At 38.6% G+C, this 17,116-nt stretch overlaps 1 protein-coding gene across 2 annotated transcripts in view; it reads left to right on the plus strand.

The window, feature by feature from the left end:
• The window catches only part of RAD52 (RAD52 DNA repair protein), a 32,943-nt gene that overhangs the window by 6,854 nt on the left and 8,973 nt on the right, over positions 1-17,116 (plus strand). For both annotated transcript variants that reach the window (XM_075343608.1, XM_075343607.1), the window contains exons 2-6: positions 11,436-11,529; positions 12,221-12,322; positions 12,579-12,672; positions 12,748-12,815; positions 13,116-13,234. In XM_075343608.1, coding sequence (XP_075199723.1) covers positions 11,449-11,529; positions 12,221-12,322; positions 12,579-12,672; positions 12,748-12,815; positions 13,116-13,234 — 464 coding nt within the window. In that variant the 5' untranslated portion in view covers positions 11,436-11,448. The remainder of the gene's footprint in view (positions 1-11,435; positions 11,530-12,220; positions 12,323-12,578; positions 12,673-12,747; positions 12,816-13,115; positions 13,235-17,116) is intronic.

Genomic DNA, 17,116 nt, shown 5'->3' on the forward strand with positions numbered 1-17,116 from the left:
ACCTCTTTTCAAATTAATCGTATGAACGATTGAGTATGTTTGATTATGCGCGTATAGCGTTATGTGACACAGATTTACGGGAATAACTTCTAAACTACACATAGACTTAATAATTGTTTTAGCTAATATTATTCAGGACATTGAGATGTTCATTTTGAGTACTTGTGGTCCAGGGTACCTCTTTTCAAATTAATCGTATGAACGATTGAGTATGTTTGATTATGCGCGTATAGCGTTATGTGACACAGATTTACGTGAATAACTTCTAAACTACACATAGACTTAATAATTGTTTTAGCTAATATTATTTAGGACATTGAGATGTTCATTTTGAGTACTTGTAGTCCAGGGTACCTCTTTTCAAATTAAACGTTTGGACAATTGAGTACATTTGATTACACGTGTATAGCATTATATAACATAGATTTACGTAAATAACTTCTGAACTACACATAGACTTGATAATTTTTTTAGCAAATATTATTCAGGACATTCAGATGTTCATTTTGAGTACTTGTAGTCCAGGGTACCTCTTTTCAAATTAAACGTATGGACGATTGAGTACGTTTCATTGTGCGCGTATAGCGTTATGTGACACAGATTTACGTGAATAACTTCTGAACTACACATAGACTTGATAATTTTTTTAGCTAATATTATTCAGGACATTCAGATGTTCATTTTGAGTACTTGTAGTCCAGGGTACCTCTTTTCAAATAAACGTATGGACGATTGAGTATGTTTGATTATGCGCGTGTAGCGTTATGTGACACAGATTTACGTGAATAACTTCTGAACTACACATAGACTTGATAATGTTTTTAGCAAATATTATTCAGGACATTGAGATGTTCATTTTGAGTACTTGTAGTCCAGGGTACCTCTTTTCAAATTAAACGTATGGACGATTGAGTACGTTTGATTGTGCGCTTGTAGCGTTATGTGACACAGATTTACGTGAATAACTTCTGAACTACACATAGACTTGATAATTTTTTTAGCAAATATTATTCAGGACATTCAGATGTTCATTTTGAGTACTTGTAGTCCAGGGTACCTCTTTTCAAATTAAAGGTTTGGACAATTGAGTACATTTGATTACACGTGTATAGCATTATATAACATAGATTTACGTGAATAACTTCTGAACTACACATAGACTTGATAATTTTTTTAGCAATTATTATTTAGGACATTTAGATGTTCATTTTGAGTACTTGTGGTCCAGGGTACCTCTTTTCCAATTAATCGTATGGACGATTGAGTACGTTTGATTACGCGTGTATAGCATAATATAACATAGATTTGCTTTAATAACTTCTGAACTACACATAGACTTGATAATTTTTTTAGCTAATATTATTCAGGACATTGAGATGTTCATTTTGAGTACTTGTAGTCCAGGGTACCTCTTTTCAAATTAAACGTTTGGACAATTGAGTACATTTGATTACACATGTATAGCATTATATAACATAGATTTACGTAAATAACTTCTGAACTACACATACACTTGATAATTTTTTTAGCAAATATTATTCAGGACATTCAGATGTTCATTTTGAGTACTTGTGGTCCAGGGTACCTCTTTTCAAATTAATCGTATGGACGATTGAGTACGTTTGATTACGCGTGTATAGCATAATATAACATAGATTTGCTTTAATAACTTCTGAACTACACATAGACTTGATAATTTTTTTAGCTAATATTATTCAGGACATTGAGATGTTCATTTTGAGTACTTGTGGTCCAGGGTACCTCTTTTCAAATTAATCGTATGAACGATTGAGTATGTTTGATTATGCGCGTATAGCGTTATGTGACACAGATTTACGGGAATAACTTCTAAACTACACATAGACTTAATAATTGTTTTAGCTAATATTATTCAGGACATTGAGATGTTCATTTTGAGTACTTGTAGTCCAGGGTACCTCTTTTCAAATTAAACGTTTGGACAATTGAGTACATTTGATTACACATGTATAGCATTATATAACATAGATTTACGTAAATAACTTCTGAACTACACATAGACTTGATAATTTTTTTAGCAAATATTATTCAGGACATTCAGATGTTCATTTTGAGTACTTGTAGTCCAGGGTACCTCTTTTCAAATTAAACGTATGGACGATTGAGTATGTTTGATTATGCGCGTATAACGTTATGTGACACAGATTTACATGAATAACTTCTGAACTACACATAGACTTGATAATTTTTTTAGCTAATATTATTTAGGACATTGCGATGTTCATTTTGAGTACTTGTGGTCCAGGGTACCTCTTTTCAAATTAATCGTATGAACGATTGAGTATGTTTGATTATACGCGTATAGCGTTATGTGACACAGATTTACGTGAATAACTTCTAAACTACACATAAACTTAATAATTGTTTTAGCTAATATTATTTAGGACATTGAGATGTTCATTTTGAGTACTTGTGGTCCAGGGTACCTCTTTTCAAATTAAACGTATGGACGATTGAGTACGTTTGATTGTGCGCGTATAGCGTTATGTGACACAGATTTACGTGAATAACTTCTGAACTACACATAGACTTGATAATTTTTTTAACATATATTATTCAGGACATTGAGATGTTCATTTTGAGTACTTGTGGTTCAGGGTACCTCTTTTCAAATTAATCGTATGGACGATTGAGTACGTTTGATTATGCGCGTATAGCGTTATGTGACACAGATTTACGTGAATAACTTCTAAACTACACATAGACTTAATAATTGTTTTAGCTAATATTATTTAGGACATTGAGATGTTCATTTTGAGTACTTGTAGTCCAGGGTACCTCTTTTCAAATTAATCGTATGGACGATTGAGTATGTTTGATTATGCGCGTATAGCGTTATGTGACACAGATTTACGTGAATAACTTCTGAACTACACATAGACTTGATAATGTTTTTAGCAAATATTATTCAGGACATTCAGATGTTCATTTTGAGTACTTGTGGTCCAGGGTACCTCTTTTACAATTAATCGTATGGACGATTGAGTACGTTTGATTACGCGTGTATAGCATAATATAACATAGATTTGCTTTAATAACTTCTGAACTACACATAGACTTGATAATTTTTTAGCTAATATTATTCAGGACATTGAGATGTTCATTTTGAGTACTTATGGTCCAGGGTACCTCTTTTCAAATTAATCGTATGAACGATTGAGTATGTTTGATTATGCGCGTATAGCGTTATGTGACACAGATTTACGGGAATAACTTCTAAACTACACATAGACTTAATAATTTTTTTAGCTAATATTATTCAGGACATTGAGATGTTCATTTTGAGTACTTGTGGTCCAGGGTACCTCTTTTCAAATTAAACGTATGGACGATTGAGTACGTTTCATTATGCGCGTATAGCGTTATGTGACACAGATTTACGTGAATAACTTCTGAACTACACATAGACTTGATAATTTTTTTAGCTAATATTATTTAGGACATTCAGATGTTCATTTTGAGTACTTGTGGTCCAGGGTACCTCTTTTCAAATTAATCGTATGAACGATTGAGTATGTTTGATTATACGCGTATAGCGTTATGTGACACAGATTTACGTGAATAACTTCTAAACTACATATAGACTTAATAATTGTTTTAGCTAATATTATTTAGGACATTGAGATGTTCATTTTGCGTACTTGTAGTCCAGGGTACCTCTTTTCAAATTAAACGTATGGACAATTGAGTACGTTTGATTGTGCGCGTATAGCGTTATGTGACACAGATTTACGTGAATAACTTCTAAACTACACATAGACTTAATAATTGTTTTACTAATATTATTTAGGACATTGAGATGTTCATTTTGAGTACTTGTAGTCCAGGGTACCTCTTTTCAAATTAAAGGTTTGGACAATTGAGTACATTTGATTACACGTGTATAGCATTATATAACATAGATTTACGTGAATAACTTCTGAACTACACATAGACTTGATAATTTTTTTAGCAATTATTATTTAGGACATTCAGATGTTCATTTTGAGTACTTGTGGTCCAGGGTACCTCTTTTCAAATTAATCGTATGGACGATTGAGTACGTTTGATTATGCGCGTGTAGCGTTATGTGACACAGATTTCCGTGAATAACTTCTGAACTACACATAGACTTGATAATTTTTTTAGCAAATATTATTCAGGACATTGAGATGTTCATTTTGAATACTTGTAGTCCAGGGTACCTCTTTTCAAATTAATCGTATGGACGATTGAGTACGTTTGATTGTGCGCGTATAGCGTTATGTGACACAGATTTACGTGAATAACTTCTAAACTACACATAGACGTAATAATTGTTTTAGCTAATATTATTTAGGACATTGAGATGTTCATTTTGAGTACTTGTGGTCCAGGGTACCTCTTTTCAAATTAATCGTATGAACGATTGAGTATGTTTGATTACGCGTGTATAGCGTTATGTGACACAGATTTACGTGAATAACTTCTGAACTACACGTACACTTGGTAATTTTTTTAGCTAATATTATTTAGGACATTGAGATGTTCATTTTGAGTACTTGTAGTCCAGGGTACCTCTTTTCAAATTAATCGTATGGACAATTGAGTACATTTGATTACACGTGTATAGCATTATATAACATAGATTTACGTGAATAACTTCTGACCTACACATAGACTTGATAATTTTTTTAACAAATATTATTCAGGACATTGAGATGTTCATTTTGAGTACTTGTGGTCCAGGGTACCTCTTTTTTGAAATTAAACGTACGGACGATTGAGTACGTTTGATTGTGCGCGTATAGCGTTATGTGACACAGATTTACGTGAATAACTTCTGAACTACACATAGACTTGGTAATTTTTTTAGCTAATATTATTTAGGACATTGAGATGTTCATTTTGAGTACTTGTAGTCCAGGGTACCTCTTTTCAAATTAATCGTATGGACAATTGAGTACATTTGATTACACGTGTATAGCATTATATAACATAGATTTACGTGAATAACTTCTGACCTACACATAGACTTGATAATTTTTTTAACAAATATTATTCAGGACATTGAGATGTTCATTTTGAGTACTTGTGGTCCAGGGTACCTCTTTTTTGAAATTAAACGTACGGACGATTGAGTACGTTTGATTGTGCGCGTATAGCGTTATGTGACACAGATTTACGTGAATAACTTCTGAACTACACATAGACTTGATAATTTTTTTAACAAATATTATTCAGGACATTCAGATGTTCATTTTGAGTACTTGTGGTCCAGGGTACCTCTTTTCAAATTAAACGTATGGACAATTGAGTACGTTTGATTACGCATGTATAGCATAATATAACATAGATTTGCTTTAATAACTTCTGAACTACACATAAACTTGATAATTTTTTTAGCAAATATTATTCAGGACATGGAGATGTTCATTTTGAGTACTTGTGGTCCAGGGTACCTCTTTTCAAATTAAACGTTTGGACAATTGAGTACATTTGATTACACGTGTATAGCATTATATAACATAGATTTACGTGAATAACTTCTGAACTACACATAGACTTGATAATTTTTTTAACAAATATTATTCAGGACATTCAGATGTTCATTTTGAGTACTTGTAGTCCAGGGTACCTCTTTTCAAATTAAACGTATGGACAATTGAGTACGTTTGATTGTGCGCGTATAGCGTTATGTGACACAGATTTCCGTGAATAACTTCTGAACTACACATAGACTTGATAATTTTTTTAGCAAATATTATTCAGGACATTCAGATGTTCATTTTGAGTACTTGTGGTCCAGGGTACCTCTTTTCAAATTAATCGTATGGACGATTGAGTATGTTTGATTATGCGCGTATAGCGTTATGTGACACAGATTTACGTGAATAACTTCTAAACTACACATAGACTTGATAATTTTTTTAACAAATATTATTCAGGACATTCAGATGTTCATTTTGAGTACTTGTGGTCCAGGGTACCTCTTTTCAAATTAAACGTATGGACAATTGAGTACGTTTGATTACGCATGTATAGCATAATATAACATAGATTTGCTTTAATAACTTCTGAACTACACATAAACTTGATAATTTTTTTAGCAAATATTATTCAGGACATGGAGATGTTCATTTTGAGTACTTGTGGTCCAGGGTACCTCTTTTCAAATTAAACGTTTGGACAATTGAGTACATTTGATTACACGTGTATAGCATAATATAACATAGATTTACGTGAATAACTTCTGAACTACACATAGACTTAATAATTTTTTTAGCTAATATTATTTAGGACATTGAGATGTTCATTTTGACTACTTGTAGTCCAGGGTACCTCTTTTCAAATTAAACGTATGGACAATTGAGTACGTTTGATTGTGCGCGTATAGCGTTATGTGACACAGATTTACGTGAATAACTTCTGAACTACACATAAACTTGATAATTTTTTGAACAAATATTATTCAGGACATGGAGATGTTCATTTTGAGTACTTGTGGTCCAGGGTACCTCTTTTCAAATTAATCGTATGAACGATTGAGTATGTTTGATTATGCGCGTGTAGCGTTATGTGACACAGATTTCCGTGAATAACTTCTGAACTACACATAGACTTGATAATTTTTTTAGCAAATATTATTCAGGACATTCAGATGTTCATTTTGAGTACTTGTGGTCCAGGGTACCTCTTTTCAAATTAATCGTATGGACGATTGAGTATGTTTGATTATGCGCGTATAGCGTTATGTGACACAGATTTACGTGAATAACTTCTAAACTACACATAGACTTGATAATTTTTTTAGCAAATATTATTCAGGACATTGAGATGTTCATTTTGAATACTTGTAGTCCAGGGTACCTCTTTTCAAATTAATCGTATGGACGATTGAGTACGTTTGATTACGCGTGTATAGCATAATATAACATAGATTTGCTTTAATAACTTCTGAACTACACATAGACTTGATAATTTTTTTAGCTAATATTATTCAGGACATTGAGATGTTCATTTTGAGTACTTGTGGTCCAGGGTACCTCTTTTCAAATTAATCGTATGGACGATTGAGTACGTTTGATTATGCGCGAATAGCGTTATATAACATAGATTTACGTGAATAACTTCTAAACTACACATAGACTTGGTAATTTTTCTATTAAATATTATTCAGGACATTAAGATGTTCATTTTGAGGACTTGTAGTCCAGGGTACCTCTTTTCAAATTAAACGTATGGACGATTGAGTACGTTTGATTACGCTTTTATATAGTATTATATATCTTAGAATTTCAAATTCATATAGAAACCTTGAGACATTCATTTTGAGCACTTGTGGATTAGGCACCTTGATCAAAATAAAAATTATGTATCATCAGTTTGTTTTAAAACAGTTGGTGCAGCATAGATGAATGAATATCTAATAGCTAACGTCTAACTGCAGACTAACTTGAATCTGGTCAGTATACCCCTATATAGCACTGTATATGTACACTATACCCCGATATAGCACTGCATATGTACACTATATCCCTGTATAGGACGGCATATGTACAGTATACCCCTATATAGCACTGTATATGTACACTATACCCCGATATAGCGCTGTATATGTACACTATACCCCTGTATAGGACGGCATATGTACAGTGTACCCCTATATAGCGCTGTATATGTACAGTATACCCCTATATAGCACTGCATATGTACACTATACCCCTGTATAGGACGGCATATGTACAGTATACCCCTATATAGGACGGCATATGTACAGTATACTCCTATATAGCACTGTATATGTACAGTATACCCCGATATAGCACTGTATATGTACACTATACCCCTGTATAGGACGGCATATGTACAGTGTACCCCTATATAGCGCTGTATATGTACAGTATACCCCTATATAGCACTGTATATGTACACTATACCCCTGTATAGGACGGCATATGTACACTATACCCCTATATAGGACGGCATATGTACAGTATACCCCTATATAGCACTGTATATGTACACTATACCCCGATATAGCACTGCATATGTACACTATACCCCTGTATACGACGGCATATGTACAGTATACCCCTATATAGCGCTGTATATGTACAGTATACCCCTATATAGCACTGCATATGTACAGTATACCCCTATATAGGACGGCATATGTACAGTGTACCCCTATATAGCACTGCATATGTACACTATACCCCTATATAGCACTGCATATGTACACTATACCCCTATATAGCACTGTATATGTACACTATACCCCTATATAGGGCGGCATATGTACAGTATACCCCTATATACGGTAGCACTGTATATGTACAGTATAGCTTTATATAACGCTGTATATGTACAGTATAGCACTGTATATGTACACTATACCCCTATATAGCACTGTATATGTACAGTATACTCATGTAGGACTGCATATGTACACTATACCCCTATATAGCACTGCATATGTACAGTATACCCCTATATAGGACGGCATATGTACAGTATACCCCTATATAGCACTTTATATGTACACTATACCCCTATATAGCACTGCATATGTACACTATACCCCTATATAGGACGGCATATGTACAGTATACCCCTATATAGCACTGTATATGTACACTATACCCCTATATAGCACTGCATATGTACAGTATACCCCTATATAGGACGGCATATGTACAGTATACCCCTATATAGGGCGGCATATGTACAGTATACCCCTATATACGGTAGCACTGTATATGTACAGTATAGCTCTATATAACGCTGTATATGTACAGTATAGCACTGTATATGTACACTATACCCCTATATAGCACTGTATATGTACAGTATACTCATGTAGGACTGCATATGTACACTATACCCCTATATAATACTGTATATGTACATTATACCCCTATATAGCACTATATGTACAGTATATCTCTATATAACGCTGTATATGTACAGTATACGCCTTTATATTGGCGAATATGTACTGTATACCACTATATAACACTGTATAACTAGAGTATATTTCTATATAATGCCGCATATGTACACTATACCCCTATTTAAAACTGTATATACTCCTATAATATATATGTATACTATTGAATCTAACATTAATTCTGAATAATACAGTAACAATACTGAATAATGTACATTATATACCTATACAATGCTATATATTTGTATACCCTATATAGGACGGCATATGTACAGTATACCCCTATATAGCACTGTATATGTACACTATACCCCTATATAGCACTGCATATGTACACTATACCCCTATATAGCACTGTATATGTACACTATACCCCTATATAGGGCGGCATATGTACAGTATACCCCTATATACGGTAGCACTGTATATGTACAGTATAGCTCTATATAACGCTGTATATGTACAGTATAGCACTGTATATGTACACTATACCCCTATATAGCACTGTATATGTACAGTATACTCATGTAGGACTGCATAGGTACACTATACCCCTATATAATACTGTATATGTACATTATACTCATATAGCACTATATGTACAGTATATCTCTATATAACGCTGTATATGTACAGTATACGCCTTTATATTGGCGAATATGTACTGTATACCACTATATAACACTGTATAACTAGAGTATATTTCTATATAATGCCGCATATGTACACTATACCCCTATTTAAAACTGTATATACTCCTATAATATATATGTATACTATTGAATCTAACATTAATTCTGAATAATACAGTAACAATACTGAATAATGTACATTATATACCTATACAATGCTATATACTTGTATATGTGTTTGTGTGTGTGTATATATATATATATATATATATATATATATATATATATATATATATATAAAATTAATGCCTTGAAAATATATTCATACCCTGTGAACTTTTCCACATTTCTGTAAATTTTTATTATATCTTTTCCTGGGAAGACACTGCAGATCTGACCCTGTGATACAATGTGCAGTGTCAGTGCGCAGCTTGTATACAATGTGCAGTGTCAGTGCGCAGCTTGTATAACAGGGTAAATAACTCATCACAGCCATTAATGTCTAAACCGCTGGCAACAAAAGTGAGTACACCCCTAAGTGAAAATGGTTAAATTGTGCCCAATTAGCCATTTTCCCTCCCCGGTGTCATGTGGCTCATTAGTGTTACAAGGTCTCAGGTGTGACTGAAGGAGCCGGTGTGTTACATTTGGTGTTATCGCTCACACACTCCTCATACCGGTCACTGTTAGGTCAGCATGGCTCCTCATGGCAAAGAATTCCCTGAGGATCTGGAAAAAAGAATAATTGCTCTATATATAAAGATGGCCGAGGCTACAAGAAGATTCCCACCACCCTGACCCTGAGCTGCAGCACGGTGGCCAAAACCATACAGCGGTATAACCAGAGAGGATCCACTCAGAACAGGCTTCACAATTGCCGACCATACACTGCAGAGGTTACAGGGGTGGTCCGCCTGTCAGTGCTCAGACCATACGCCGCACACTGCAGAAATTACAGGGGTGGGTGGACCGCCTCTCAGTGCTCAGACCATACACTGCACACTGCAAAGGTTACAGGGCTGGGGGTCCGGCTGTCAGTGCTCAGACCATACACCGCACACTGCATCACATTGCTCTGCATAGCTGTCATCCCAGAAGGAAGCCTCTTCTAAAGATGATGCACAAAAAGCTGAAAACAATTTATTAAAGACAAGCAGATTAAGGTCGTTGATTATTGGAACCATGTCCTGTGCTCCGATGAGACCAAGAGAAACTTATTTGGTTTAGATGGTGTCAGCGTGTGCGGAGACTCCAGGAGGGGAAAAGAAAGACTAGTGTGTCCTGCCTACAGTCAGGCATGGTGGTGGAGGGTCATGGTTTGGGGCTGTGTAAGTGCTGCCGGCTGTGGGGGTCTACAGATCATTGAGGAAACCATGAATGCCAACATGTCCTGTGACACTGAAGCAGAGCAGTATCCCCTCCCATCATATTCCAACATAACGACCCCAAACACCTCCGAGACCATCACTGCCTCGCTACAGAAACTGAGGGTAACAGTGCTGGACCGGCCGAGCGTTTCCAGACCTAAACCCTATGGAGCATCTGTGGGGCCTCCTCAAATGGAGGTGGAGGAGCGCGAGGTGTGTAATATCCACCAGCTCCGGGATGTCGTCATGGAGGATGAAGAGGATCCAGCGGCTCCTGTGAAGCTCTAGTGACCTCCAGGCACAAGAGAGGTAAATAATGGCGCCACACAAAATATTCACACCAAGGGCACAATCCGGCCATTCTCACTTAGTATGTGACAAAAATGAGTACACCCCTATGTGGATATATATATATAATATATATGTGTTTAAAAAGTAGTTTTCTTTGTTTTGTCAAATCTTTTTCTTTCTATGTGACTTTCTCAGTCGGGGACAGACGATGTCTGTGATTCAGACAAAAGACAAGACAAAACCGGGGGAGATGGGATCCGGTGAGGGCCGAGCTGCGAGCTTTGGACAGGTAGGTGATGGTCCTTTACCCAATGCCGATACCTCGTATAACCGCAGTACTTTATCCTCCTGTCCGGTGATTCTGCAGCTGCTGCAGAACTTCTTCTGATAAGAAATCTGTGGAGAGAAAAGCGCATATAGGGTCTTACCCCAGTATATAAGGGGTGGGAGGAGGGTGAAACTACTCACCAGATGTCGTTGTGAGAGTCACAACAACTGTATTCGCATGTAGAATCTGATCCAAGGCTGCAGCCACCCAATTGGTCATGATGTTATCTTGTCTATTTATCTGCATGCTGGTGTCCACCAGGACAGATTTGATTTTTTGTCTTTCCTGACGGTCCTGAGGAAGGGGGCAGTGGCTCCGGAAACGCGTAGACCTGGATGAAATAAAGATGCATTAATCTAAACATCTGTTCCTGTGATCCTTTGGCGCAGTATCAAACACCCTTCTCTTTTGCTCTCTGTTATCCGCAGAACTTCTTCTGACAGCTCCAGGACGGCCTGACAGCTGCCGGCTGTATGTGCTGGGAGATGACACTGTGCATCGGCTGCAGAGCCACAGATTGGTGACCGCTGGTTGTTGCGGTTTTACCTGGCAATGTCCTAAAATGATACTCATTGCTTCCTGAGTGCTGGGGCCGAACCTCAGTGACCCCCCCACCCCCTTGATCCTGAGAATTATTGTTTTCTATTTGCAGCAGAAGTACAGCGCGGAGGAATATCGGGCCATACAGACCGCCCTGCGCCAGAAGCTGGGGCCGGAGTACATCAGCAGCCGACAGGCCGGCGGGGGGCAGAAGGTAGGCGATGGCGGCCGCCTCCTACTTGTGAATGACGCCTTACATCTCAAGACAAAAATAAAGAGAATAGTTAAAAATAAATAAATCTTTATTTTTATATAGCGCTAACATATTCCGCAGCGCTTTACATACATCAGGAACACTGTCCCCATTGGGGCTCACAATCTAAATTCCCTATCTGTATGTTTTTTGGAGTTCTCATCCTGAGTAAAACAAAAAAAAATTTACAATGTAATTTATTTTTCTACCTTTTCAGGTTTGTTACATTGAGGGGCACAGGGTGGTCAGCCTGGCCAACGAAATGTTTGGATACAACGGATGGTCGCATTCTGTGACCCAGCAAAATGTGGGTGAGTGCGTGACTCTCCGAGCGACCCCCCCCCCCCCATCACCAGCAATCTGCTGAATGATTTCTCCTCTTGCAGATTTTGTGGACCTGAGTAATGGCAAGTTTTATGTCGGGGTGTGCGCGTTTGTTAAAGTGCAGCTGAAGGTAATTTTCTTTATCCTCTCGTTTCTTAGTGATAAATTTTACAATCAAATGCGGACGGTTTATTATTAGTGGAAATGAGCAAATCCATCCCTGGTCCTGCGGTCACGTCACACGTCTGTGGCCCCCCTATGAGAACGCTGGGAACCTGTTGGCATCCAATTCTGGAGGTGACTCGCAGCGCTCCTGACCGGCACCCTCGGACAACTGACGTGACCGCTACCTGCGGGGTCCTGCGATGCAATTCACTCTGCTCATCCAGGGGCAGAAATCACAACATCCTCTTCCCTCCATGACACCCAGGACGGCTCCTATCACGAAGATGTCGGCTACGGCGTCAGCGAGGGGCTGAAGTCTAAAGCTCTTTCTTTGGAGAAAGCGAGGAAGGAAGCCGTAACAGACGGGCTGAAGAGGGCACTCAAGTAAGGAAGGCCCAAAAAATGTTTCACTATAAATATTTCCCGTTGCCTTTTTTTTTTTATTTATATTATTATTTTTAACCCTTTGCACAATTGTAAATAAGAAAAAACTACCCTCTGTTTTATAAATATGATCATTTATTGGCCGGCGCTACTTTTTTTTTGTCTTGTCACCTGTCTCTCTGGGATACTCACTAATATATATATATATATATATATATATATATTTTCTTTACAGTACCGGCCGAGCGCCCTGACACACCGGCGGCCGAGCGCCCAGCTGAGCGCCCTGACATGCCGGCGGCCGAGCACTCAGCTGAGAGCTGTGACATGCCGGGGAGCCGAGCGCCCAGTTCTTCTTTACAGTACCGGCCGAGCGCCCAGCTGAGCGCCCTGACACGCCGGCGGCCGAGCGCTCAGCTGAGAGCTGTGACATGCCGGCGGTCGGGCGCTCAGCCGAACGCTCGGCCACCGAGAAATGTTGCAGTAATGTTGTCCGTGGTCCATCAGGACCACGGACAACATACAAAAACACGCAGCCTCAGTGCCCTCATGTGCAGCAATCGCGGCCAGTCCCCGTACGGTACTGCGATTTGCTGTGGGGTCATTCCGTGTCAAGTGGACCAGTGGTCCCCACTCGACGTTCTCCGATTTTGATAAAAATTTATAAGGATGTACATGTATGTTTGAAAAGAGGTTCTGTAAATTTTTAGGGCCAGATCTCAAATATATTGGGCACTGTTGAGCTTTCACTGGAGGCCCCCCCCAAGGCTGCGGCTTCAGCTAAGAGGATTTTGCACACTTTGGCACATAGCCAGTATAGAACTCTAATGGCTATGATGCTGAAATTTGGCATACTAGCTCAACTTTTGCTGCTAAACGCGATAAAATTATTACCGGCTATGACAAAACAATATTTCGGCCGCAATTTTGTGTCAAAGTAGCTTGCAAAACGCCTCGCATAAAATTTATGCCAAACTTTGCCCATATATAACTCAAGACCAAAAACCAATAGGAACTGGTGCTTTACCCTGTACAACAAACATCTTCATGACTTTGCATTGCTGCAATATCACGGTCAAAGCTTATGTATTTGTGGAAATATTCACACCCACATATGATGACAAACTTAAAAAAAACGAATTTTACCTATTTTTAGGTCAAATTTCCCAAAAAGGGTCCCCCTAAAATATATTAATTCTGTTATCATTTGAAAGAGCACATTTTTCTCTACAAGGATCATTGGGGTTTTTTTGGAGTCTCTCCATTTAAGAAAAGAAAAATGCCCTGAACATGGTGTTATGTGCACGTAATGCATTGATTTTGTGTTTGATTTTCAGATTCTTATCACATGTTACAGAGATGTATTGTTGCTAGCAATGTCTATTATAATCAAAAACCTATAAACCTATTGACTATTGTTACATTTTAATGCATATATTATTTATTTTTTAGTGATGGAGAATGAAATTGATGACAAAAAGATTCGCATTTCAAGGGTGTGAAATGACCCTTCATCTTTCATTGCCCGTGTAGATGGATCTGTCAGATCAGAAATGCCTTTTGTGCCAATTGCAAACCTCCAGCCATGGCAATACATTGCCTGCATTTACCATAGGAACTGGTGGATTGGAAATATTTCTGAAATTTCAGTCGACGACCATGATGCATTAATACATTTTATGCATCCTCATGGAGCAGCTTCTGTCACTGGCCTGTGAGAAATGATACATGCTGGATTCCCGAGCAGTCGATCATTGCAATAATTCCAGCACCAGCTGCAGCAGCAATGGGCCGACAATACAGCTTCTCTGAACCCATTATGTTGCAAATTCAGCAACAATTTCAGACCACTTACTTAGACTGAACATTATGGCTTGGGAACCAACAAAAGATCCCCAATATTAGGCTTGGGATCTTAGGCAAAGACCCCCACCCTCAGGCTTGGGAACCTGCGATAAAGAGACCACCCGCGACTTGCCTTGCACGGCTATCGGCCATGGCTCCTAGGCGATGGGGCTGCCAATTCTCAAAAGACAGCATTATTACAATTCTTAATAGGATTATAAGACCAATTCTTAAGCTGGTGTCACACATAACGACGACGACAACGACGTCGCTGCTACGTCACCATTTTCTGTGACGTTGCAGCGACGTCCCGTCGCTGTCGCTGTGTGTGACATCCAGCAACGACCTGGCCCCTGCTGTGAGGTCGCCGGTCGTTGCTGAATGTCCAGCTTCATTTTTTGGTCGTCACTCTCCCGCTGTGACACACACATCGCTGTGTGTGACAGCGAGAGAGCGACGAAATGAAGCGAGCAGGAGCCGGCACTGGCAGCTGCGGTAAGCTGTAACCAGCGTAAACATCGGGTAACCAAGGGAAGACCTTTCCCTGGTTACCCGATGTTTACGCTGGTTACAGCTTACCGCAGCTGCCAGTGCCGGCTCCTGCACTGTGACATGTGGCTGCAGTATGCATCGGGTAATTAACCCGATGTATACTGTAGCAAGGAGAGCAAGGAGCCAGCGCTAAGCAGTGCGCGCGGCTCCCTGCTCTCTGCACTGACATGTAGCTGCAGCACACATTGGGTTAATTAACCCGATGTGTGCTGCAGGAGAGCAAGGAGCCAGCGCTAAGCGCGGCTCCCTGCTCTCTGAACTGTGACATGTAGCTGCAGCACACATCGGGTTAATTAACCCGATGTGTGCTGCAGGAGAGCAAGGAGCCAGCGCTAAGCGCGGCTCCCTGCTCTCTGAACATGTAGCACAGCGACCTTATGATCGCTGCTTCTGCTGTGTTTGACAGCTAAGCAGCGATCATAACAGCGACTTACAAGGTCGCTGTTACGTCACCGAAAATGGTGACGCAACAGCGACGTCGTTGTCGCTGTCGTTTAGTGTGACACCAGCTTTAGGGAATTGGTTGTGGTATAACCACCATGGACCAACGCAAGGGTTTGAATAGTGCAGTCACCATTCATTGCGTATTAATAAATAACACCATGTTCAGTGGCATTTTTCTTTTCTTAAATGGAGAGACTCCAAAAAAAAACCCAATGATCCTTGTAGAGAAAAATGTGCTCTATCAAATGATAACAGAATTAATATATTTTAGGGGGACCCTTTTTGGGAAATTTGACCTAAAAATAGGTAAAATTCGTTTTTTTTAAGTTTGTCATCATATGTGGGTGTGAATATTTCCACAAATACATATGCTGTGACCGTGATATTGCAGCAATGCAAAGTCATGAAGATGTTTGTTGTACAGGGTAAAGCACCAGTTCCTATTGGTTTTTGGTCTTGAGTTATATATGGGCAAAGTTTGGCATAAATTTTATGCGAGGCGTTTTGCAAGCTACTTTGACACAAAATTGCGGCCGAAATATTGTTTTGTCATAGCCGGTAATAATTTTATCGCGTTTAGCAGCAAAAGTTGAGCTAGTATGCCAAATTTCAGCATCATAGCCAGTATAGAACTCTAATGGCTATGTGCCAAAGTCTGCAAAATCCTCTTAGCTGAAGCCGCAGCCTTGGGGGGGGCCCTCCAGTGAAAGGTCAACAGTGCCCAATATATTTGAGATCTGGCCCTAAAAATTTACAGAACCTCTTTTCAAACATACATGTACATCCTTATAAATTTTCAGCAAAATCGGAGAACGTCGAGTGGGGACGATTTTTAAAACTGGTCCACTTGACACGGAATGACCCTGTGGGATTTTTTTCCAATATAAGACATACCCCGAAAGGAAGACATAGTGGGACTTTTGGGGGTAAAAAGAATGTAAGACACTGCCTTACTTTTGGGGAAACACGGTATATGTGCGTGTGTGTGTGTGTGTTTTTTATTTTTATATATATATATATATATATATATATTATATATAT

This window comes from Anomaloglossus baeobatrachus, chromosome 4, assembly GCF_048569485.1.
Source record: "Anomaloglossus baeobatrachus isolate aAnoBae1 chromosome 4, aAnoBae1.hap1, whole genome shotgun sequence".
NCBI lineage: Eukaryota > Metazoa > Chordata > Amphibia > Anura > Aromobatidae > Anomaloglossus > Anomaloglossus baeobatrachus.